This window comes from Rhinichthys klamathensis, unplaced genomic scaffold, assembly GCF_029890125.1.
Source record: "Rhinichthys klamathensis goyatoka isolate OS25496 unplaced genomic scaffold, OSU_Roscu_1.1 h1tg000121l_1, whole genome shotgun sequence".
In the NCBI taxonomy this organism is placed as follows: Eukaryota; Metazoa; Chordata; class Actinopteri; order Cypriniformes; family Leuciscidae; genus Rhinichthys; species Rhinichthys klamathensis.
Genome location: NW_026606658.1, coordinates 4060214 through 4085740, shown reverse-complemented (window position 1 = coordinate 4085740; position 25527 = coordinate 4060214). Strand labels below are relative to the sequence as shown.

The 25527-nt window shown below is 39.5% G+C and overlaps 1 protein-coding gene across 6 annotated transcripts in view; it reads right to left on the bottom strand.

The window, feature by feature from the left end:
* Positions 1 to 25527, bottom strand: part of nrxn1a (neurexin 1a) — a 197477-nt gene that overhangs the window by 53111 nt on the left and 118839 nt on the right. For 4 of the 6 annotated variants that reach the window (XM_056255588.1, XM_056255582.1, XM_056255584.1 and 1 more), the window contains 5 exons: positions 23232 to 23354; positions 21413 to 21794; positions 21128 to 21318; positions 20312 to 20497; positions 13834 to 13953 (listed from right to left, as the gene is read on the bottom strand). In XM_056255588.1, coding sequence (XP_056111563.1) covers positions 13834 to 13953; positions 20312 to 20497; positions 21128 to 21318; positions 21413 to 21794; positions 23232 to 23354 — 1002 coding nt within the window. Of the gene's footprint in view, positions 1 to 5690; positions 6089 to 13833; positions 13954 to 20311; positions 20498 to 21127; positions 21319 to 21412; positions 21795 to 23231; positions 23355 to 25527 lie in introns of those variants that run through there. The other 2 variants (XM_056255587.1, XM_056255585.1) reach the window with 2 other exon arrangements.

Below are 25527 nucleotides of genomic sequence, written 5' to 3'. Positions count from 1 at the left end.
AACCTTCATGAGTTTCAAGAGCATTGCAAGTGACTTATTCATGAGGTTATTCAAATCTATAATTATCTGGTAAAAGGTTTACAGTGGGGGTGTCTACTACTCCATATAACATTTTCCTAATAAAAAAAATCCTGCTAAAAATGTGTACATGTGAGTGTGTGTATATATATATATACACACACACACATACATACATACATACATGTAAATATATAGTCACCATAACAATTTGAATAAGCTAAATTTAACAATTAACATACATTTCAAAATGTCTTAATATATACGCTTTGACCCCAGCGAAGGAAATAAGACAAAACTTTGATTAATATTTCTTATTTTGTTCTATTTTTTTTTAATTTAAAAGAAAAAAATCCTAGATATTCAATGTGGTCTCAGATGTTTGGATGCCACTGTGGGTTTTTTTTTACAGGTATGTGGCGTATTGTTTTGTGTGTGTTTTGTTAGCTCATCCACCTGGCAAGTTATGGACAGGATTTATTTATTTTTATTCCATTATGCTGAAAAGAATAGGTGTGTGGGTGAGAGTGAGTGTGTTGATGGTTTTTTATGTGAAGCAATTATAATGTTTACGTGAAATATGAGTCTGTGACATTGTATTTGTTTATTAAACATTCAGTGTGAGCTGTGCTGCAACTACAAAACCGAGGCTTCTGCAATAATAAACAGGCAATTAAAAAGTGAATTACTGCAGCTCCAATTACCAGACTGACACCACAGAGCTCCACACCAACTGGGTAATTACAGGCAACAGCTCGAGCGGAACACTGGCCAACCTAAGAGCGTACGGATGTGTAGACGAATGTGTGTATCTTTGCATTTGTGTGTTTGATGCGGTTAAACTGGCCGTTATCATCAGCAGAAACAGCAAGAAAGAAACATTCATAAATCTGACTGCGGTTTCTCCCTCCCTCACCAGGAATCAACTTAAGACGCAGGTTTTAAGACGAGGCGTCATGTTTATGACGGGTCTAGCGCAGCGCATGGTTTTATTGTCTGCCTGTAAAGGAATCCTCCGGGTGACTGACAGAGACAGAGTCTCTGGTTGCGAGAGTTTAGGCTCTATGGTGGGTGGGTGGCTGCCTCGGGACGCTGTTGAGAGTCTACACGGACAGTTCTAATACTGTTCAGTTCCTGCACGCCTCATGGGTTTGATTTTTACATGCATCATTGGCACTGTCAAAACATTTTCCTTTCCTTTCTTTAATACTCTCTTCAGTTTTTATTGTCAGACCTGAGGGGGCTGAATGAATCAGATCTAATAAAACAATAAACCCATTGTGAAATGTAAAGTCTGCTGAATTATTTCATGTTTAGTGCAATGCAATTCAAGGACAATAGCCTGGCACAAACTGAATTTTCTACAAATCTGGAGAGCAGCGCATCATACAGCACATTACGACAATACAATTTACCTTTGAGGATATTTGCCGCAGCTGACTCTATGCTGCTTCGCAGAATTATTCAACACAATGAGGCCTGGCTGGAGAAAAACCAGCAGTTCACACGTGAAAAGAGACCACTAAGAGTGAAAGACGCAGGGAGCACTGGGGTTTGTGGTCGTGGTAGAGCTCTGGTATTTCTCCTGCTGACCTTTCCAGGGCCAATTAGAACAGAGCTGAGAAAGAGCGGTCAGTGCTGTGCTGGCTGAAAGCCTGTCTGCTGTGGCACTTTAGTGGATGTTGTTTTGATTTGCTTTGTGTTTTTATAACGAGCTTTCGGCTCCTGAGCACCTCCAGGGGGTTTAGGAGACGATGAGGCTTAAGCTGAGGGTGTGTGAGCGTGTCCATTCTCCTGTGAGTGTATACAGATGTGGTGATCTGTGTGTATGATTTGCATTTTACATTTGCAATAAGAAAAGCAGAGGGAAAAAAAATCAAAGCTGTCATGACAAAAAAAAAAAAAGGAGAAACAGTAAGTAAAAGTTTAGGAATGAGAAAGGGCAGAAGGAAGGAAAAACAGGTAAAAAGGTAGGAAGGAAAGAAGGAATGGACAAATTAAATGAAGGAATGTAAGGAATTGGGGGAAAAAAGAAAAAAAGAAAGAAAGAAAGAAGCAAAGAAAGAAATAAGGAAGGGGGAACAGAGAGGTAAAGAAATAAAATAATGGGTATAGAGGAGGAGAAGAGAAAAGAAAGGAATGGAGGAAAAGAGGGAGGTAAGGAAAGAAAGAAATTAAGAGAAAAGGAATGAATGAGGGAAGGAAAAGAAAAGAAGGCCGGAAGGAGGAAGAAGAAGAGAATTAGAAGGAAGGAAGGAAGGAAGGAAGGAAGGAAGGAAGGAAGGAAGGAAGGAAGGAAGGAAGGAAGGAAGGAAGGAAGGAAGGAAGATATGGACAAATGAAATTAATGAATGTAAGCAGAGAAGGAATTGGGGAAAGAAAGAAAGAAAGAAAGAAAGAAAGAAAGAAAGAAAGAAAGAAAGAAAGAAAGAAAGAAAGAAAGAAAAAATGAAAGAAAGAAAGAAAGAAAGGAGAAAAGGGAAGACGTTAAGGATGAGATTAGTAAAAGAGAAGGAAGGAAGGAAGGAAGGAAGGAAGGAAGGAAGGAAGGAAGGAAGGAAGGAAGGAAGGAAGGAAGGAAGGAAGGAAGGAAGGAAGGAAGGAAGGAAGGGAGGGACGAAGGAGGCAAAACAGGAAGAGGAAAGAAGGGAAGGATGGAAGAAAGGAATGAAGGGAGGAAAAAGGGGAGGGAAGGAAAGAAGAAAAAATGAAGAGGAAAGGAATGAAGTAGGGAAGGAAAAGGAAAGAAGTAAGGAAGGAAGAAAAACAGGAGAAACGGAAGGAGGCAAAATAGAAAGAGAGAAGAAAGGAAGGAACAATGGAAGGAAGGAAGAGGGAAAGAAGGAAGGACAGAGGGAAGGAAATTAAAGAAAGGAAGAAAAACAATGAAGAAAGAAAGTGCTGTGTCGACATTGAGGGATGAATTCACAAATAACTCTTTTATTAGACGGAAGCATGTGTAATAATCTTTGCAGGTGTATGCGTGTGTGTGTGTGTGTGTGTGTGTGTGTGTGTGTGTGTGTGTGTGTGTGTGTGTGTGTGTGTGTGTGTGCCAGTACGTCCAGTCTAAGCCTCCCTGAGCCCCATGTGTGAGCTACAGTGACATAATGAGAAATCTCTCTGGAGGTTTGGCTTGACTGGGTTTAGATTACACACCCCAGCTATTGTTCCTTCTATCTCTCCCTCTCTTTCTCCAGATTCTCCTAGGAGAGAGTATAGCATTTAAAGAATCAATCACCTCCATACTATCAAGGGGATGATATGTCTTTCTCATATAAACTCGCACACACACACACACACACACAATGCACCCACTATAGAGTGCAGCTTGCAGCCCTGTGCAGTCACTCAATGTCTCACTGTGTTTGGAGATGCTCTATTGTTCCCGCTGGAATATCACTGTCAAGTGCATGTAGTCTTTGACCACTCTGCTCATCTCTTTGCCTCTTTTAATTCCCTCTATCTTCCTCTTAGTCAGGACATCCTACGCTTTGAATTCTCAGCCTCTCAGAGTATCATATTTAACCAAGCACATCACCATTCACCAGCAAATCCACATCATCCTTTCATTACAGCAATTCGGGCGTCTCAAACTAAAGCTCTGACATAAAAGAGTGCAAAAAAGACGGGAGCGAAAGATCGAGGGAGATTACTCAGCCCCATCAGCTCGCTTACTCCAACCCTACTCAGATTTGCAGTGGTGGAGAAGAGAGAGGCAGCATACTAACTCATTAATAAACATATGCAGGCACACAAACTTGTTTTTTAAAGAATGAGGGGGAGTGATGTTTAACCTACACTGTTCGATTTTTACACTGCAAGTTACATACGATTATTTTTTTCTGTAGGTGTGAGAGAACGCAGCGTTCTTCTACTGTATAACTCCATCTAAATGTAGCTTGTGTTATATCTGTCAGTGTAACTGTGGAGGAAAGGGGAGATAAAAGTGCAAGACTGCAGCAAAATGAAAAAAAAAAGGGGATGGGTTTGACTTTAAAAACACTGTGCTGGAGCCCAGGGTAACTTCTGATAATTTGCCTCGCTTTCTGATTTCATTTTCAGCTCCCGTCCAATCATTTCGGTGGGAGAGAGGGCACATTTACTAGTGCACACAGACAAGGGCGCACGCACACACTTTCCTGCACTCCACATAACCTACTGTTAATGGTTTTTAAATGGTAATTTTGCTGCAACAACAGAACTCGTGCTGTTCTCAAACTCCTTGTCGCGGCATACTAAAACAGGGCTGGAAGCAGGTAGGGCTGAAAAGATTTGCAGTTCGGCTGAGGAGGTGTTCGCTGGTGCTGTAAATAGCGTAGCAGACACATAGCTGGAAGCGGCTTCGGTTTCAGTTTATTATTATCAGAGCTCGTGAATTATGCTCAGCTGTGAACAATGTCGCCGAATATTCCCGGGCAAAAGGAGTCCGGAGGTTTGAGAGGTTTAGATTAGCTCGGCCGGGAGGGGGGCGGACGCAGAAGCAATGGACCCTGATGCGCTGCCTCGCTGCCTGGGGGGACGCATACGAGCAGCGGGGCTCTGTGATCTCAGCACACCCTGCCATTAGAGACGCCAGCTGTGTCACACACACACACACAGAAAAGAAGAATATGACAAAGATAGAAGGAAAGAGTGATAGGGAGAGAGGCAAGGAGGTAAAGAAGAAAAACTAAGAGCCTTTCAGAAAGGATGATAAATGACTCGTCTCACTTCACAAGCTTCCGCTCACTTCCTCTTGCCTCTATTCAATAGTGTGTGTTTTTTTGATCAAAGCATAATCTGTGAGGATAATGCTGAGAGGCAGCCAGGTCTCGTTATATAAGTGCAGTGGATCACACACTGACAGCTCAAGCCCCTCTGCACACACAGCGTGGAAATCGCCCTGATAGTTTTAAACAGCCAGCCGCAACGAGACATTACAACACAAACTGAGAGGGGAAAAAATCTGGTGCAATAAAGCAGAAGGTGTTCAATTTATACAGTATACCGGTCTCAGGAGTAGTGGCCAGTGGGATTTAACAGCAATGTAGAAGTAATAGAGTTTCAAAGGAAGTGTGGGGGATGCACCAGTGTAGAAATCGCTGGATGGCCCTGGGGTCTAGTATTCGCATAAAAGCCTGTCCACTGTCCCTTCTAGACCTAATACATTCAATTTGGCTGGTTCGCTGAATTAAATGCACACACACACTGTACAGTGACCACAATGTAATTTCTAATATAATTTCATCACGTCAAAGGTCAGCTTAAGTCATTTGGAAGAGACCTTTCAAACAGGAGAGGTTAAGGATGTGGCCCCGGTGTTTATATAAACACAGCCCCCTTGATGGCCCCTAGAAACATGTATTCGAGCATAGTCAGCGTAACGGGAGGCTGAATCGCTGGTCGCTAAGTGATTGTGGTGCAGCCAGCATTATGCTCTCAACATTTGTACTCTGCATAATGCATCTGCATAATGTTCACAAACACCTCTTAAAGATCGCATTTGCATCCTGACCACATAATTGCACAAGCACACTCATAGACCTCCAGCTATTACCATGAGATTACAAGAGCATGATACTGCTTCTTATGCAGGAATCTCGACAGACAGAAAGCAGAAGCTCTAGGAATGAAAGGTTACCGAATGGCACAGCAGTGAGAGGGTGAATGTGGCAGTCGAATAAGCTACGCACCATGTCCTGCCCGCAGGGGGGCGTGGGATCTGGCGGCAGGCACGAGGTGATGAGGCATATGTTGAGGGACGTAGAGCTCCCCAGGCCCCTCTGCCAGAGCCAGGGCTGACCCCAAAGTCAGCGGTGGCAGCCAGAGAGCCAGGCGTAGGTTGATGCGGAGCAGGATGGAAGCAAGACCAGCAGGAGCCCCGCCGGGCCACAGACGCAGCATGCTCCCGGAGTGCAAGGACTTTAAAGAGGGGCGTCCTCAAACCACCTGGCAACCCATGTCCTGCTCAAGCCTCGGATCCTGACCATGCAACAGCCCAATCACTGATGGAGAGGGATGGGGATGCTGGATCCACATGGAGAGGGCACTTCCACAGAGTTCTCCGAGGTATGGATTCAAAAAAAGAGCATCGCAGAAGAGGTAAACTTCAGATAATGATCCTGGATTAAATTCCTCTCTTCATGGTATTCAAAAACACAAAATCCTCCGGGAGAAGAAGAAAAGAAACCACGGAATCCGATCCAGTACTCCAGTAAGGTAGGCGTAATGGTGTGTTGGAGAAGAGGGAGAAAAGAGCGAGCAGCCTTTGCTACAGACCTCCCAGCAGTCCTGGACTTTTCCAGTGCACTCTATCGCCTGAATCCCAGCTGTATCCCATGAAGACAAGGCAGCATCCCACGTTATCCTCGTGGAGAGTATAGGAGAGGAGCAGGGAGACTACCAGAAGCGATGGCACACACAAGACGAGATCGCCGCTGCAGCATTTAACTCAATACAGAGTGCCTCTCCCCCTCCCCAAACGACAAACACACTCTCTCACACACACCACACAAGAGCTGCTGCTGCTGCTGGCTGCCTGGCTCAGTCCGCACTGCCTCAGAGGAAACATTAGCAGACACGCCAAAGGAGAACAGAAAGAGAGAACCAAGAAAGGGCAAGAGTAGTCAAGTGGTCCTCATGTGAAAAGGATGGTCAGAGTTTCTGAAAATGTCAGCAAGAAGAAAGTCCTTCCTCTTCTCTTACTTCTCACAGCGCCTCTGTAGCGGAAGCGTTCCTAAGCAGCATGCTTAGAGGAAAAGACCCTCTGAATGTAGAGAAGGGGAAACAGAGAACGGTGAGGCTCTGCTGAGTTTTCCTCCCCCTCTTTTTCTCTCTCCCTCCCCCTCGATCATCAGGGAGGCGCGTGCAGCTGTGGAAGGGGGGTCTCGTGTCTCGTCCTCCTAATCGTTGTTTCTCTCTTCCTGTCTTCGTTTCTCCTTGACAGAGGGGTGGCTCGAAGAGAGTCCAGCTAGAATTCAGAGAGTGTGGGCTCCCTCTTCCTTCACAAACTAGTCAAACCTTGATATATACGCCTCCCTCTTCGGCCATTGTGTAGCTGAATGAGTTCTCTTACTGGAAGGACAGTCATTGGGTGCATTTCAGCACCACGGACAGCGCCTGGCTTGATTCAATAACAGTCTTTCATTACTTGCAAGATGCAACAATGGCTTCCAGGCTTCAAGCAAGGCTTAAGATGTAATTGTAATTTTTTTTTTTTTATCTAAATCAAAGTGTTTTATAGTTTGACATTTTGTTTTCAATTAAACTAGCACAATGGTTCTCAACTGATTTTGCTTCATAACCTTAATTTGGTGGTGAAATTGATTAACTTTTTACAGTTTTTGAAAATGAGGGCAAGTCAGGCAACCTGATCATGTTGCCATCTGCCTAATTTGTCTAGTTGGTACCAAGTGGCATGTATGAGAAGTCAAAATACTGCTTAGATGGATGCCCAGACTTTGACGTCGACAACAAAAAGACGCAGGCACGTTTTCTTAAAGGTACGGTTAACACAAACATATATAAATTCTGTCATCATTTATTCACCCTCATATAATTCCAAACCATAGTCCTAATTAATTATGACTATTTCTGCTGTGGAACAGAAAAGAAGATATTTAAACTGTTTTTGTCAATACAATTAAAGTCAATGGAGTACAAAACAATGCTGAATCCCACTGGCTTTCATCCAAAGGACAAAAAAACACAATTTTTAAAAACATTCTTCATGTTCCACAGAAGAAAGAAAATCACACAGGTTTAGAACGACCTTAATCAACTTTGCACAATCATAAGGTTAGCATTTAGCATTGTTTTTTTTTTTAACCATGCTGTGCATGACCGGTCACAATCCACTAGTTGAGAACCACTGGTCTATTTGAAGACCCAATCTAGTCTAGCCTATCAGTCAAAACCCCTAAATCTGTTTTGTTAGTGTGAGTTTTTCACTAACAAATGAAACAAAAGAAAAGAACATACTTAACTAACATCTATGGTGAATGTGTCAGGTTCACCCTTTTCCCTAATGTGCACCCCATGTTGTGTGTGTGTGTGGGTTATAGGAGGAAGTCTGCAGGTGTGCTTCTCCATAGAGACTCCAGCTGGAGTGTGAAGAAAGACGCTATAAAAGTGACACGGTGTCATCTCCTCTCGCACAAGGAGATCATTGCTTCTCCCTCCTCTCAGCTTTGAGCATTGTTAGCACTGTATAATTAAAGTTGACAAAGCAGGGTGATCAGAGCCGCCTCGCCAGGGGCTCAAAGACAGACTCCAGCAGGAGCCCAAACTGCTCTATTTGGAAGATAATTTTATCACTGCGACTTTAGCAATACCCAGTGTTGTACATAATGAAACATCACATCTCAGCTCCAGAGGTTTACCAAACAATTTGGAAACCAGTCTGCCGCATTCATAGTGAGCTAATTGTTCTCAGCAATATTAAAAGAATATGTGAACCCCGCCTGCAAAATGAGCATGTGTTTCATTTTCTGTTTACAAGGCTGCCACCTAACGGTGAAGGCTGAGTGTTGCTTTGAGCAGAGGACCCTCGCCGTTCTCCGGCAGTCACATGTTTGAGCCAATCCATTTCTTTTTTCAGCTGACCTCAAAAGCAGATTCAAAGGAAGTAGAGCATGTTTTAATACTGGTGCTTCCATTCTGTGGAGGAAAAAAGGTTTCAAGTATTTTAAACAGTAGGGGAGAAATAAGTGGATAGGTCTGTTTTCTCTCGTTTCACTTCAGCTTTTGTGTTGAATTTGATTATTTTCTGTTGTTCTGCGCTGCTTTCTTTTTATAAAGAAAGGAGGAATGATTCACAATGCGAAAAGAGAACAAATAAATAATAAACCCCACAATCATATTACCACCACCACCCATGATGCTTCAATAACCGATTGGATGTTGTTTATTAAGAAACAAGATCTTCGATAAGCAAAAAGCTAATTAAAAATGAAGCACGTCTTTTAAACACATTTTGTTCGGTTAGAGAACCGACGAGTGCATTGCCGTCATAAATAGCGCGATTCATCAGATTTAATATCACATTTCTCACGTGAGAATCGTGTTATCTCTTCACGTTTTTCTCTATAGCTGTGGTCATTTTTTAATCAGGTAATTCCTCCGCCTATTATCTGCGTTCTGCGTCATTAATTGTATTTACACGGAGAAAATCAGTTTTGCTTTCAGTGGCAGACCCTGCCATTTCTCCTTGCTAGTTACTGTTCTCTGAAATGCTCTTTGACAACCAGCTCACACCAAACTGCTCATGTCAATAGTAGACAAACAACTCTGAAATGTGTCCATGCTTGATGAGACTAATGGACAAATGCTCTAATCCAACATTCAAATTTAACTTTTGCCATAAATGCCAGTGACGAACAAAATTCAGAAAAAAATAACAGCCTAATATTACAGGTCATTAAACCATTTTTTTCCCTTAAAAAAACAAACAAAAAAAACAATAATATTAATGATTACATTTATGATTATGAAAATTAGATGCTTAGTATTTATTTTATTTTTTTGCATAAAAGTAGAAACAGACAATTTACCTTACAGGCTATGAAACCATATTATCTGCATTTTTACTAAAAATATGAGTATGAATAATTAATTTATCATTATTTTTATCACATCATTTTTTTGTTCTGAAAATTTGGATTAGCTGTTTTTTCCCTTGCATAAATATAGAAATTAAGACTTACCAGCCTAAATATTTCTTATGAAATTATAAAAGTACAATGATATGAAATTATATTATTATAAATAAGATATAACATTTCACATTATTTCTAATAAAATATTTATGTTCTTAATCAAAAAATATTAATAATAATAATAATTAGGGCTGTCAAACGATTCATCGCGATTAATCGCATCCAAAATAAAAGTTTGTGTTTACATAATATATGTGTGTGTACTGTGTATAATTATTTTTAATGCATAAATACCCACACATGCATGTGTATTTAAGAAATATTTGCATGTATATACTGTATAAAGACTGAATGTAGCCTATATATAATGTATATTTTATATAAATATAAACATTTTATATATAAATAACATATTTTTCTTAAATATATAAATGTGTGCATTTATATACAAAATAATTATACACAGTACACACATATATTATGTAAACACAAACTTTTATTTTGGATGCGATTAATCGTGATTAATCGTTTGACAGCCCTAATAATAATATAATTTAACTCTTTTAGGGAAACCAAACAAAAACATGAAGATCATAATTTAGTTAATATTTTTATTTTGGGTGGATAATGCAAATACTTTTTTTCATATGTTCTTGCGAAAATATTTAATCAAACCATGTATTATATTTTGTTTACATATAAAAAGTCACTGGTGAGTAAAATTTTCACTCGCATTTGACGCATGACAAGTGCTAATTCTGGAACCTGCACCCTCCCCTGCAGGGACTTGATCAGTGTGCGTGTGTGTGTGTGTGTGAGAGGGAGAGCTTACATTAGAGATGGGTCTGTAATATGTGTAGTGCAGGTCTTAAGGTGGAATGTTTTGTTCAAACCCAGGCTTTACTGTCTGACACTATGCTTTCTCTTTGCACTGCCTTCACGCCTGATGATCACTAGGCTTGCACATCTAAATGAGCATGTGTGTTTGTGTGCGCATGGGCATATGACCATGCAGGAACATTAATATTGTGTGCACTGTGCACATATACTGTAATAATTGCACACTCTGCACAGTAAAAGATTCAGTGTAATCATTAACCCATGGGCTTACATACAATAACAAATGTGAACGTGAAAATCCACCAATTTACTCCATTTATCGATCTGAATATCACTGTGTATATATATATATATATATATGGGGGGGGGTCTTTATAATTCTAATTAGGTAGCATAAGCGATCCTATCTTCTTCTCCCGTTCTCTTCTAAAAACACACACTGAATAGATTCCAGCGAGGTGTAGGGATGCGGATGATGTAATGCAAGCTGTCTATGTGGTTTCTTCCTCCTGAACAAAGGCGGGCTCTTATCAGTTTGGCAAACCCGCAGAATGGATTAGCTGTGCATGGCTTGAGCCTGTAATAGATCTTCTCCGTAAACCATCTCAAGGACTTTCACTCTGCTTCAGATTCCTGGCACTCAGCACTTTCACAGGCAACAAGCACTGGGGCTTTTCACACCAAATTCAGTCAATGCTCTTCTTGCGATACAGCTCAATATTACAAACCCATTCATAAATGCCCCCCCACACACACACACACAAATCTAAGAACACTTGTTTCCTCTAGATGTAATTTATATCTATGAAAACAGTGTATTAAGTCAATTTTTTGTCGTAGTATATTGTGATATATAACTTGGTACAGATCCCAGCTATGCACTGTCCACTAACCCCCTCTAGTGGTGTAGCAGAAGACTGCAATATTTTGGCAGTATGACTATTTTAGTATGACTAATATGACTATGTTCAGAAAGGAATACTAACTTATTTATTTAATACTACACAGTATACAGGTGAAACTCGACAAATTTAATGAAAACGTTTTCACAATATTCTAATTTTGAATTTGGGGTTTTCATCAGCCACAATCATCAAAATTATAACAAATAAAGGCTTGAAATATCTTAAAAGCAAAAAATAAATAAATGTATAAACATTGTTATGCAACACAGGTTGCTTTTTTTACTTTGAGATGATAACTGGACTTGCTGTGACAATGTAGTAGGGGTGTCCCGGACTAAGGATTTTCATAGTCGAATCAGATTCGTCAAGTCCTGCCTATAGTCGACTAATAGTCGAATCATGTGTGTGGTGTTGGGGAGGGGGCGGGGCATTAACATTTTAAAGCCGCGATGTACAGAACATCACACAAAGATATAGAAGAAAATGAATAAAAACATTCTGGATCAATAAAACTAAGAAATAACATAAATAACTGCAGAAAGGCCACACTGCAGATAGGATTTGCATTTCACATGCAAATGAAATCGGCTGAATTGCCTGTACGAGCATGCTCTAAGTAGGCCTACAGCGCAACATCGATGCACTGAAAAATAATCAACAATTAAGAACACAATATACATTTATACTTAATAAAAATACAAAACGAAATAAGTCAGAATCAAGTCACAAGAAGCAGAACAAATGTGTGCAAAATGCCTAAAGTGCAGGGGAACAAATATTTAAAACACAAGTCACAAATAGTTAAATTAGATCACCCTGAGTGATCAATTAATATAATAAAAATAAAGAAATTATTAAAATAACGAAAGTATGGCCAGGATTGTCAACTTTGTCTTTTTAACTGCAGAAACAACAATAAACGGTAAACTGGAGCGGCAGTCATTTTAGCTAAACTTGTTCACAGTATCCAAAAATCAAATTAGAACCGGCCTAAATGTTTTGAAATCACTTGTACCTGATCGAAAAAACTAAATCCAGTCTTTCACTTGCCCTGTGTCCGTTTGAGTCTTTTCAAATTGTGTGCGCGGATAAAATACATTCTAAAACGCTTAACGTGAAAAACGCTTAACGGCTTTGTCCTAAAACTGTTATATTAAAAGATCAAATTCTGTACACACCTTATTAATAAAGCATACTATATAGCCTACAGAAAAGCAGATGAGCCCAGAATATGAATGCAACGCGTCTTATTATAGGCTACGTTAAGCATTTTCCTCCCATAGAAAACCGTTAAAGAAAAAGCTTTACGTGACTTTCTATAGGAAAGATATTCTGGGTTCATCTGCTTATCTGCACATAGAATGGTTTCTTAAGGTGTGTAGCCTACTGTGTACATACATTAAGCACGTAAAAGTGCCATTTAAGCGTTTTAAAAGCTTTTTTCACGTTAAGCGTTTTAGAACGTCCCGAGGAAAACCAACCTGTTAACGACACGTTGGCCGGCAGAAGTGCGATCATGGTTTTCCTGATGCTAAATCCAGCCTTGGAGAATATCCTTTCTGATGGTGTGCATCTTTAGATTTTCTTATCCCAGACATTTTTAAAGATTTAAATCTCTGCCGACAAGACGATCCTCTGTCGGTCACGGATCGAAAGTGAAACTTAAATCTGTCACGGGGTGTTTGCATTTATTCACGCTGCACGCACGTTAAAAACATATTTATTAAAAGCTTCTTTCTTTGCCCATTTTTATTGACAGCATTAATAAGCTGTATATTAACGTATTGACAGAAAACCAGTAGTTCTATGTGAAATCAGACATTGAGCACATTCATATAGCCAAAATGACATAGGCTAATCCTCGTTTTAATAACACCTCTGCGAAGATTCGACCGTGAGATTGGTAGTCGAATCAGGCTCCTCCTATCGAAGCATCGAATCTTCGACTATTCGGGGTCACCCCTACAATGTAGCTAACTATTTTTTTAAATCTGAAATTTTATTGTTCAAAATGCATACACACACTAATAGCACAGTATTGTATTGGGAGCATGTGGTGTATTCTGTGTAGTATGCAGTACACACTATGCTAGTATTCACTTTCTAAGGGCCACTGAGATTCCATCTTAATTCAATGTGACATGTCACATCTGATGCATCGGTGGAATCTCATATCTTTTGATCTCAATCTTTGTATTAAGTATAGTGCATGAGGTTTGAATATAAATTGGTCTGCGTTTATTTTTCACAGTTTACATAATCAATACCATTTTCCAAAAATATAATAGCCATCAAACTGGCTGATGTTTTAAGAATGCCATAAATAATAGCAGCACAAGTGCTCTCATCCACTGACAAACTAATTTGGGTGATTGTGGATTAGTGCATTGTGTTTTTCTACAGTAGTTGAAAAGCAGGAGAGGTGAAAGACTCACGGTCATTGCAGAGCGGTCCTCCAAATGATGTCATGCTGCAGTCGCAACTGAAGCCCTCCCACTGCTGCAGACACACACCCTGATTGGAGCAGGAATCCTCTTGACAGGTAGTGCTGGGCCCTGAAGACACCGATGACAGAGTAGAGAGAGAGAGAGAGAAACAAACAGACAGAAAAAAAAGAGAAGAGTATATAAATTAACAGGCCCCTTACAACATAAAATCCAGGCTTTTATTGCAGCAGAAACAGCCACACAGAACCGTCCCATCTGCTCTCTCCATAGATGGAAAAACAAAATCTTCTGTTTTAACACTCTTTAGGGATCTGAATTAGGCGAAGAAAATACAATATACATGATGTATTGAAAATGCACAAAAATGTGTAACATTCAAAGATTACTTCTGTAAAAGAAAAACATAAATCTTTTCCATTTCAATGTGATTACATATAGCATTATAATGAGTGTGCTTATTTTAGCTTACTTTATGTCATTATCTCACATTTATGAACCATGGTGATCCCTAAATAAATTCCTATACAAAACAGGGCTTATAAGGTACACTCAGTAATTTTTTATTTTGTTTATGTTGCACTGGATAATAAGACAGCATCCGAAAACCCATACTGTCTGAGTATGTACTGCGTTTAATGAACTTACTTCATGACCGTTAAAAAGTACATTTTAAAATGATGCATATGTTTGGTATTAATACACTCCGGACACACTTAGAGTATGTTGACAATGACACATGATGTTAGCTGTGACTCTGTGACTTCCGTGTTAGACTTATACTGACACCTAGTGGTTTAGATGTACACTACCGTTTAAAATTTCGGGGGCGGGTAAAGTCTTTTTTAAAGGGGTGGTTGATTATGATTTCACTTTTCTAACTTTAGTTAGCGTGTAATGTTGCTGTTTGAGCATAAAAAAACATCTGTAAAGTTACAACGCTCAAAGTTCAAAGCAAAGGGAGATATTTGCTTTTAAAGAAATTCCTTTTTAAGGACTACAACAAACGGCTTGTAGGGATTACACGACATTCCTACCGGGTTAGTGACATCGCTAACCCTAAAATTTACATAAACCCCGCCCCCGGGAACATGATTTATAGATTATCATGACAGAATATGCTAATCAATGACTAGAAGATAACTACATATAAGCTACATAAATTCATCAACTAACCATTCAGAAATGTCCTGTTGCTTCTACAAGTTGTCACTTCTTATTGAGTCTCTCCTTCATTGTCTGACTCCGGTTTGAACATAAAAGGCTAACAGTTTTTGAAATTTTCAGTGCATGTGTTGTGTGAGGTAAAAGGACATTAGCTGTTGTAGCTCTGCCCTCTGTGCGGAGCAGCAGCTCATTTGCATTTAAAGGGACACACACAAAACGGTGCGTTTTTGCTCACCCTCAAAAAGTGACAATTTTAACATGCTATATACAAATATCTGTGGGGTATTTTGAGCTAAAACTTCACATACACACTCTGTGGACATCATAGACTTATTTTACATCTTGTGAAAAGGGCATTATACTAACACTTTAATGTTTTGGAAAGAAGTTTCTTATGTCCACCAAGGCTGCATTTATTTAATAAAAACTGTAAAAACTGTAAAAAAAAAAAAAAAAAAATATATATATATATATATATATATAAAATTGTAATATATATATTACAATTTAAAATTTAATAAAATAAAAACCTAATTGTTTTATGTTTTAATATATTTCAAAAGAGTAATTTAGTCCAGTGATGGCAAAGCTCAATTTTCAGCCATTAAAGTCTTCAGTGTCACATGATCCTTTAGAAATCACTCTAATATGCTGATTTTGTGCTCAAGAAATATTTAATATTGCTATCATTTTTATCAACATTGAAAACAGTTGTGCTGCTTAACATTTTGGTGGAAGCCGTAATTTTTTTCAGGATTTATTTGAAATAGAAATCTTTTGTAATACTACAAACATCTTTACTCTCACTTTTGATCAATTTAATCTATCCTAGCTGAATTTTAATATTAAATTCTTTAAACAAAAAAAAGTATTGTTTTGTTACTGTATTATGTTACTCCCTAAAAAAGTAACTAATCACATTACTTGGTAACTTTTTATGGAAAGTAATGCATTAGGTTACTTTTTCTCACCTAGGCTTGCTTGCTTGTTTTTTAATAACAGAAAAAACTAAAGTTCTATTCTAAAGGCCCTTTGACACCAAAAGTGAAATGAATAATTCTCAGACTGAAGGAAATGCAAATTCACACCTGTACAGTAGATGTCAATAAATTAGAAAAAGTAACATGCGTTACTTATTTGAAAAATTAACTTCAAATAAGATATTTTGTAGTAAATTTAAAAGTAATGCGTTACTTTACTCGTTACTTTAAAAAAAGTAATCTGATTACGTAATTACTTGCAATGAGTTACCCCCAACACTGGTCATGATTAACTTATTCCACAAGTAAAAGTATATCATAATAAGGAGGTTACCAAGATAAATGGATCTCAACACGTCTTTAAAAAAAGTATTATTCATTTCTTTAAGTGTAAAAATGTTTTTAAAAACAAGGTTAAAAAAAAAAAAATCACTGAGTGCACCTTTAATCGGTCTCATTACTCAAGAAGACATTACATGTGGACAGGAGACTTGATTTTAAAGTGCAATCCAAGCACTGCACCAGAGACTGTGACAAAGTAGCATTGGCGGTAATGCGCAGTGTATTGGCTGCAGTAATAATACAGGCCCCTGTGTGATTATAACATCTGCTCCGAGTATTGCTGAGGTGAGTTTAAAGCAGCAGCACTCCCTGGGGACTAGGGGCTGTAAGATAAATGGGGGCCGTCTGGAACAGCTCATTTTGTGTTCGGTCTACAGAAGCGAAGCGACGGGGCGACGGGCCAGGCATATTACAGCCTGCGGAAACACTTCTGTTCTCATTTCTCTCATTACTTCAGCCGGCATGTAAAACAGGCCCCTGGCCCTCAAACGCTCCCTCCTCTCCATCACTCAGCCATTTGGCCAATCAGTCGCACATTTGCGGCTTGGCCACTTGACTCGGAAGTGAAGCGAATCTGGCAGGGAGGAGGAGGAGGAAGAGAGAGAGAAGCGCTATACGACAGCCGCCGGTGCGATTCAGATGAGAGCCGCTCCTCCTGTCTCACCTGATCTGTCTGAGCGAAGCTCATTTAAAGTCTCGGGCAGAGAAACAGAGGGTTGGCTCATTCCCCCGACGAGATTCTCTCAAACCAAGTGTTATGTATCTGAGCGGAGTAATGTGGCTTCGAACTCACGGGAGAGATTCCCTAACCGCTTGGGAAATTCCATCTAGTTTTAAGACCTTTATCGGGGGTAAAGGCTATTTCCGTCGCATTTTTTGTGTGGAAGGAGTTGAGACTGCATGCAGTGGGTGGGGGGGGGGGGGGGGGGGCACTGTCGAAACAGGGAAGGGGGGACGCATGCCTCCAGTAAACCACAGAACAGATGTACGCTCCAATGAGAAGAGAAGTGAAGGGTAAGTGAGGGAAAACTATGACACAGGACACTCTGAGACATTTTAAGAGAGGGGGCTGTAAATACAAGGTGCGCGGACTGTGCTTGTATTTACGGTGATGGAGTAACTAGACCGGCTGCTGGTTATCTAAAGGTTATCTACGACATCAGACGGTCACACTGGAGGAGGGGAGGAGGGGGCATCGGTTGAGACACACATATGGCTATCTACCTTGCAAGTCAGCTTTCAGCAATGCAACTTTTGTCAGCCAAACGAAAAAGAAAAAAACAAAACAAAATATATAAGATGTTAGTAGAGGCACTGGAATGTCTGTGATTATAACAAATTAAGTTGTTAAAATGTAAGGGAACAGAGAGAGGAAATAAGGAAAGTAGATGAAAGTAGACAGAGACCCAGGGAAGAAGAGAGGTGGAATTAGAGATGACAAAAAAAAAAATCAGGAACAGACATGATAAAAGCCAGTAAGCGTAGATTTGGTTTGAACAGAAGGACATTTTTCAGCCATGATGACCATTCCCTAAATGTGGGAATGGTCCCACCTTTTTTTTTTACTAAAAATTAATATATGTATTCATAATCAAAGGTTTATATGCACTTTTAATGTTGTGGTTCTTAGCAAATATCAGAGACTCTTTTACAATTGAATATTCTGATGGATATAAGTACTATATGTGTGTGTATTTTGACTAAATTGCTGAAAAATGTTCCTGGAAATGTAACAAATAGGTTTTCTTTTAGTAGTAGGGTTACAGTTAGACTGTAGTTAAGATTTATTAAAAAACATTTATTTAAAAATAAATAATAGCAGTCTATGGAAAGCAAAAGCTTCTTGAGAAAAGATTTGATGTAGCCTGGATGCCAGCCCGAACCCCGCCCACAACATTTTTTTGGTCGGGAAGTTCGGTCTGGACTCGATCCATTGAGGAGTAATTATGATCGGTTCAGAATTAGTCGAGCCCAGGGTTCCAGACTGCGACCAAATTGGTCGCATATGCCACCATTTTTTGAGAATGTGCGAGTTAAAATTTTATGTGCTCGCATTTGTGCGAGTGGACGCTCGCGCAACAGAACGCCGTTGTATCAGCAGCTACAGTCCGTAACTTATGTTCAAAATGAACGAGTACATCATGGATCCATTTTCCAAACCGTGTTTTTGACTTATCCTGAATCACTACGGTACACCTATAATAAGCGTTTATATTCGAACTATTTTATCCCCGGGTCGACTCGGTTGCGGAGTTGCCCAGTGCCTGCGTGACTCGCCATAGACATTAACGGAGAGAAGTAGCTCCGGCTACAGTCTTCCCCAAGACACTTGCAGTTTATTTATTGACGAACGTAGACGTCACGCGCATTGCACACTGATGGTGAAACGCGCCAATTACGAATTCATGAATTAAGGCATATAAAAATGAAAAGGTCTCACGAAACACCGAGCCCCTTCCTACGTCTCTCAGCGGTTAGATGAGAGTAATCGCTCGACAGAGGAAAAGGAAATTATTATAAAATGCAGAAGGTAAGGAGTGTGAGATTTCTGATTTTTGTTACAACTATAAACTTTGATAACGAAAAATCTGTATCAGCGTATTATAATACTCTAATCTTTTAAAATGTAATGCATACATTTGAATGTTTAATGATTTTTAAAAGATAGAAAGATGATAATAGACAGATAGATAGATAGAATATGATTCAAATGTAAATAGATAGATTGTATATAATTCAAATGTAAAATGCTTAAAATTACATATTAAAATTACTGTCCAAAATCCATGAAAATCCTGAAATTTGGCAATGATAATTACCAAATACTACATGTGTTTTTATATAATATATTACAGGTATTTATGCTGCAACCAAGAAAGCCTTTGCTAGCCTTGGTCCATTAAAACCACTATTCATCAGCATGCATTGATTAATCCCATGGCATGTAGCAAAAAAAAAAAAAAAAAGGTGCGACCAAATCATATGCTGGTGCGACCAACTGAGAAAGTTGGTAGCACCAGTGCAACCAGTGGAAAAGTTAGTCTGGAGCCCTGGGGCCAATCAAATTGCCAGGGCGGGCTTTATACGATGATGGACAGATGATCTGCAGTTACGTAGTCATCACGTTATCAAAGAGAGCTTGGGTTGAACTGGTTTCCCTCAAAGATGACTGCAGCTGGAGAATTGAGATGTAACGTTATGGATTCCGCTATCGCGTCTGTTGTAAAAGAAATTGACAGCGCATTCATTTTAAAAGACGAACAGAGAACTGCAATCAAGGTATTTGTCGATCGGGAAGATGTGTTTCCCGTCCTTCCTACGGGATTCGAACCATTTTCTTTTTGAATAAGTTTAAAATTTGATTTTATTTCTGTGATGCAAAGCTGAATTTTCAGCATCATTACTCCAGTCTGCAGTGTCACATGATCCTTCAGAAATCATTCTAATATGCTGTTTTGGTGCTCAAGAATAATTTCTTATTATTATCAATGTTTAAAACAGCTGTGCTGCTTAATATGTTTGTGGAAACCCTTAATTTTTTTTTCAAGATTCTTTGATAAATTGAGCCAGAAATAAAAATGTCACTTTTATATCTTTCTGAGCTTTGATGAAAAAAAAGATTCTTGTTAACTTTGGTAGCCCTAATTAATATGCTACTAATAAACCCGGTCTCTTTACTCTCATATATTCAGCTTCATCACAGTTATAGCTTGGGGAAAAAACAAGGTCTCTTGACATTGCTGAGACATGTCCGTATCGTTTACCCCTAATCTACACCCGTTTCCAACAGAGGAAAAGAACACAGAAGCCTGAAACCTGTTAAAACTGGCCCAGCATGAAGAAAACACAAAACAGATAGTGAAGAGAACAAGAAGCAGAGAGGATGAACAGGAGTGCATGAGATGAGACAAGGATTGGAGATTGCAGTCATCTAGCGAAGGACCGCACTAAAGCCGGCTTTGTGTCTGTGCCATTCATACCGTTTTCCTCACCTTCGCATCCTCTCTCCACCTGGCCGGCGTTGGACAGTGCGTCTGACAGCAGGTCTGGCAAACGGCCGTTCAGGTCCACAGATGCCAAGCAGCCCTGGAAGCCTTCTTTCGAATGCACCAGCTTTGGCAAGTCCTTATACATCTCTTTGGCCACACCTCCCACAAACAAATCACCTGTAGAGACAGGAAATATTATGCTCTGACTGACAATGTCTTTTCATTTCAACTATCAGGGGAGCATGTTTTGGAAATATCCATAGAAAAGGTACACCACTTCCACCTGCTGGTCCTTTTGTTTATTGCAGTACACAACATGTGAATACAACTTGGCACTAAGGTAAATAACACATATACACTACCGTTCAAAGGTTTGGGGTCAGCAAGATTTTTTTCTTCCATACTTTCATTCAGCAAGGATGCATTAAATTGATCAAACGTAACAGTGAAGACATTTATAATCTTACAAATTATACCGTTTTTCTTTTTTTCAAATGCTGTTCTTTCAAACTTTATATTAATCAAAGAATCCTGAAACAATCTAACCAAATCAGCATATTAGAATGATTTCTGAAAGATCATATGACACTGAAGCTTGGACTAATGGCTGCTGAATCCTTGGTGAGCATAGGAGACTTCTTGAAAAAACATCTTACAGATCCCAAACTTTTGAATGGTAGTCTACACCCAATATAATATAATATAATATAATATAATATAATATAATATAATATAATATAATATATCATTTTTGTATCTAGTTCAGCTTAAATGATCAGTTGAAATCAAAGAGAATATCAAAAGTACCTTTCAGATCCAGGTTCTTGGCTCCCATGGTAGTCTGTGTGGTGATTTTAGTGTCTATTTTAACAGTGTGAAGGTTGTTTGTGTCTCTTGAGATCATCACATTGTGCCAGTGATTGTCATTCAGAGGTGTGTTGGAATTTCCCTTGATGAGATGAGCTCCATTTCCCAGGTCTGACACATAATGGAGATATCTGCATGCAAACAGTCATGAAAACATTCAGTGAAGGACTTATCACATGTTCTAAATGTATCAAACGTGGCGCATTAAAAATGAATTGAGCTTACCCTTTCACCAGCTCTACAACTATAAAGTCATTGCCATCTCCTCGGTTGTACAGGACGAGCCCATCTGGTGAAGTGGTCTTAAACTGGAAAAACAAGTGCATGGAGTAATAGGCCTGCAGAGTGGGCAAGGTCACATAGCTAGAACGAGACTTGAAGGTAACCGGATCTGCCACGATGCTCCTGTAGCCGATCATGGCGTTCAATTCGCAGTAGTCAATGTCGCCGTTCTTGCACAGGTCAATGTAGGACATGCCATTGAAGGACAGACCCTGCAGGTGTCCAATGAAGTTGGAGGGCACGGCGGGCATGTACCGCTTCTCTGTAACGATGCCCGTCTCCACATTGTGGAACTCCAGCTGCGTGTGGTCCCCCGTGATTTGACCTTACCAAGGCGAATAATCGAAAACAGATTTAATACAGGAATGGGTAGGGTGTCAAAACACAGGCCCTGTCCCAACTACCGCCCAAAGAGTAACGTAATGCTGAATACAGTATATACAGTCATGAAGTGGACAAATGGGACGTGATACGGTCTTGTGGGCTTGACAGACACGTACAAGCCATGGCAAGACCACATGTACATATAAAGTGCGCAATTCAGGACAGGGCCGCAGTGTTGTCAAAGTGGGTCATCTCAAATCTACTGCAGCAAATTGAAATTTTTAACACACATCAGAGACTTGAAAACACGAATGCATAAAGAGTTGTAAGAATGTCAGAAGTATTTTAGGGAATTTGAAGGAAAAAAAGTGAACTTCATATTTCAGCAAACCAGTGGGAGAGAAAGAGGTCTTTAAATATTTTAAAAACCTCTTTTAAAGCTTCCCAAGAGAAAGCTCTTTGACTCTAAAATCAGGAAGGTTATGTGAGTATAATGTATTCCCTCAGTGGTTTGGCCTCCGAAACCATCAGCATTAAAGAAAATACCGAGGATATTTCAAAGTGTCGACTACACACTAGTAAGTTCAGCGAGAAACTAAAGATGATTGTAGGGCACTGTGGGAAAGCACTACCTTTTTCATATGCCGTTCATTTACTGGGCAAATTGCAAAAGGTGTTTTTGCCCTTTGAGGAGCACTGAGGGAAGGCTATTGGAAAGTGAGCCACTCAATCCCTTCATGAATGGCTCTTTCATAAGACTCTCTTACACCCAGTAACTTTATCAACAAAGAAATTATTTAATTTAAATCAATTTATATACGTATAAAATACCTGTGGTTTCATATTTTGAAATCACAGGTGAAGATTTGTTTTTATCTTACATACACCTAAGGACTATATCAACAAGGAAAGCATTACATCTTTTATACAATTTATTTTTTATAAAATTACACTACTGTTCAAAATAAATACTTGTATTCATCAAGAATGCATTACATTTATCAAAAGTGTATTTATCATTAATACTGAAGACTGGAGTAATGGCTGCTGAAAATTCAGCTTTGCTGTCACATGAATAAATTTCATTTTAAATTATAATTATTTTTTTGTCCATCAAATAAATCTTATCGACCCCAAACTTTTGAAATGTTAGTGTATATAATTTATTATACATACATACAGCAGGAAATATTTACATATTTTCATAATCCAAGTAAAAACTTTTTTTTTTTATCAGAGATGTAGCCATAGCAATCTTGAATTTTGTTATGTTAATGTAAGTTAACGTTTTAATCCAAAACAAAGTATTGGTGACGTATATGTTCGTATAGGGTCAGAGTCAGACAATAACGCTCTGCACACTTTAAACTATCCACTTCAAGTGCTCACATAGGATGCTCACTATCAAACTCAAAGAATACTTGAGAATATGATGTACCTTCAGATGGCTGCAGGTCATCCACCATTAGCTTCAGACTTTTGCCTCTTCTGACGACACGAACCGTGTGCCATTCGTTGTCATTCAAGTTCTGGCCCGCAAATATGGTCTCTGGACCTTTACCTATAACATGTCCCACACAGCGGTTAACAGAAGGTAGAAAGACAGGGAGTGATAGAGAGACAGAGGAAGCAAGGGGTTGTGAAACGGGATAAACTAAAAAAGGGGGTGTAGAGAGGTGACTGATATCCATGTAGAGAAAAAGAAAAGAGGGTTCATAGATAAACAGCAGAGGAAATGATTCTGTCACACATCACATTCACACATTTAGATCTATCTACTGAATGTCCTGTGGTCTTGTGGCCAGCCCTGTAATGAATTCGGTCTCCCCTTAAAAAAACAACAACAACAACAACAAAAAAAACGATTTGTTAGCATACAATACATGAAGTGAACTCAACTGTATTATCCCACTTCCGCCACCAGATAGAGCCATTCAACTGTTTTTATGACGGCCCTCCTTGAGGAAACCGAACTGTGTCTGTTATTTCAGTCGGGTGATGTTCGGCTGCATATGCTTCTCACGTCCTTACAATTCCTGAGCGGTTTAGGAAGCACATGCAAGAAACCCACAGACTGTAAACTCTATTCGAGAAAGCAATTTCTCGGCTGTAGAGCCTCCCCTTTATCCCGTGAACACGTGCGTCGTGCGGCGAGTTCGACGGGGCCCCCGGACCTCCGGGCTCCAATCGAGCTTCCACTAGATGATCAGAGCGTGCGAAGAGGAGCCTGCAGGCTTTGTGATTTCAGCCGCTCTGGCTCTCTTTGACACGTCGTTGTCTCTCCTCATCAGTCAGACTCCCGCTAAGAGGGCAGCGTGTCATTGTCAGGGGCCCCTGCAGCCCATCTCACTTGATAACAGGTAAAAAGAGTTGCCATTAAAGAACTGCCAGGCTCCCAATCGATTTTCTATCCCTCCCTGCTCTCAATTACAATGAATCCAGATCAGCCAGCTCTGAGGGAAAGAAAAGCAGCAGCATGTAAAGTTTCAGACTGCGCAACAATGCCACCTAAAGGAATCTCTGCAGATCTAAGAAAAAGAAAAAGAAAAAGCCACCACTGAGAGGAAACACTAAGGGGCAGCACTATTAAGCCTCTGGCAATATACAAGACATGACATGTGCTTTTTTTAGGCCTCTGACCATCGCTGCACAAAGGATATGTGAAAAGGTGACAGCGTGTGATTGGACAGCTGGAGAGACAGCTAAAGGTCCACGGCTGCTATGCCTTCATTAGGAAGTTGTGTTCAGATAAACTCGCAAGCAGCAAAGACAAAAAGCCTCTCCCTCTGTCTGGGAGGGCAGCTTGTTGCCATGGAACTGGGGCAGATGGTTGCGTGTGTCCGGTCACTTTGATTCTCATCTCCCAGGGTGGAGAGAGGGCAGAGTTAAATAAGACAGAGGCGGGCAGAGGCTGGCTAGAGAGCTCTGACAGGACAGGGCTAGCAGGAGAACACAGACTAGACGCGCGCACACACACACACACGCGGGCGCACACACACACACACACACTCGTCTAGGCTAGGAGAGATGAGATGCATTGATATCTAGCTCATCCAGCTGAGAACGATACCCATGTGAAACAAGCGCAGGCAGCCCTTTTGAGACAGGACGATCTTCATATTGAGGACACAGTAATTCAGCTCAACTGGGACTGACTAATCAGCAATGCTAAAGTCATTTTACAAACTCTTTGATCGTCCAACAAATTTAATATATGGATGTGTTACAGCTAAATCTTTCTATTTTTCACAATGTATCAGCCAGGGTCAGAAATTAACCAGGGCACAAATGCTATCAAATGTGACAGAAATGCTGAAGATGTTTTAAATGCGAGGGTAAAAAAATAGAAGGAGAAAGAAAGTGAGGATATAATATAATTAATACAATATAATATAATATGCTGTCGAAAGTGACAAAAATGCCATAGACATTTAAAAATATTAATATATAAGATAGAGTACTTATATTTTTAATATATATATATATATATATATATATATATATATATATATATATATATATATATATTTATATATATATTATGTACACATACACACACAAATCTTTTTTTTATAGGTAATTACTCTTTACCTTACATTTTTATATATTTATATAATTTTATTCTTTATATTTATTATAAATTGGTTCAAGATGGCATACTGTGTGTTAAAAATATGTATGGTAGGTAAACATTTAAAAGTACAAAACAAAGGTAAAAAATGTAAGGAGCCAAA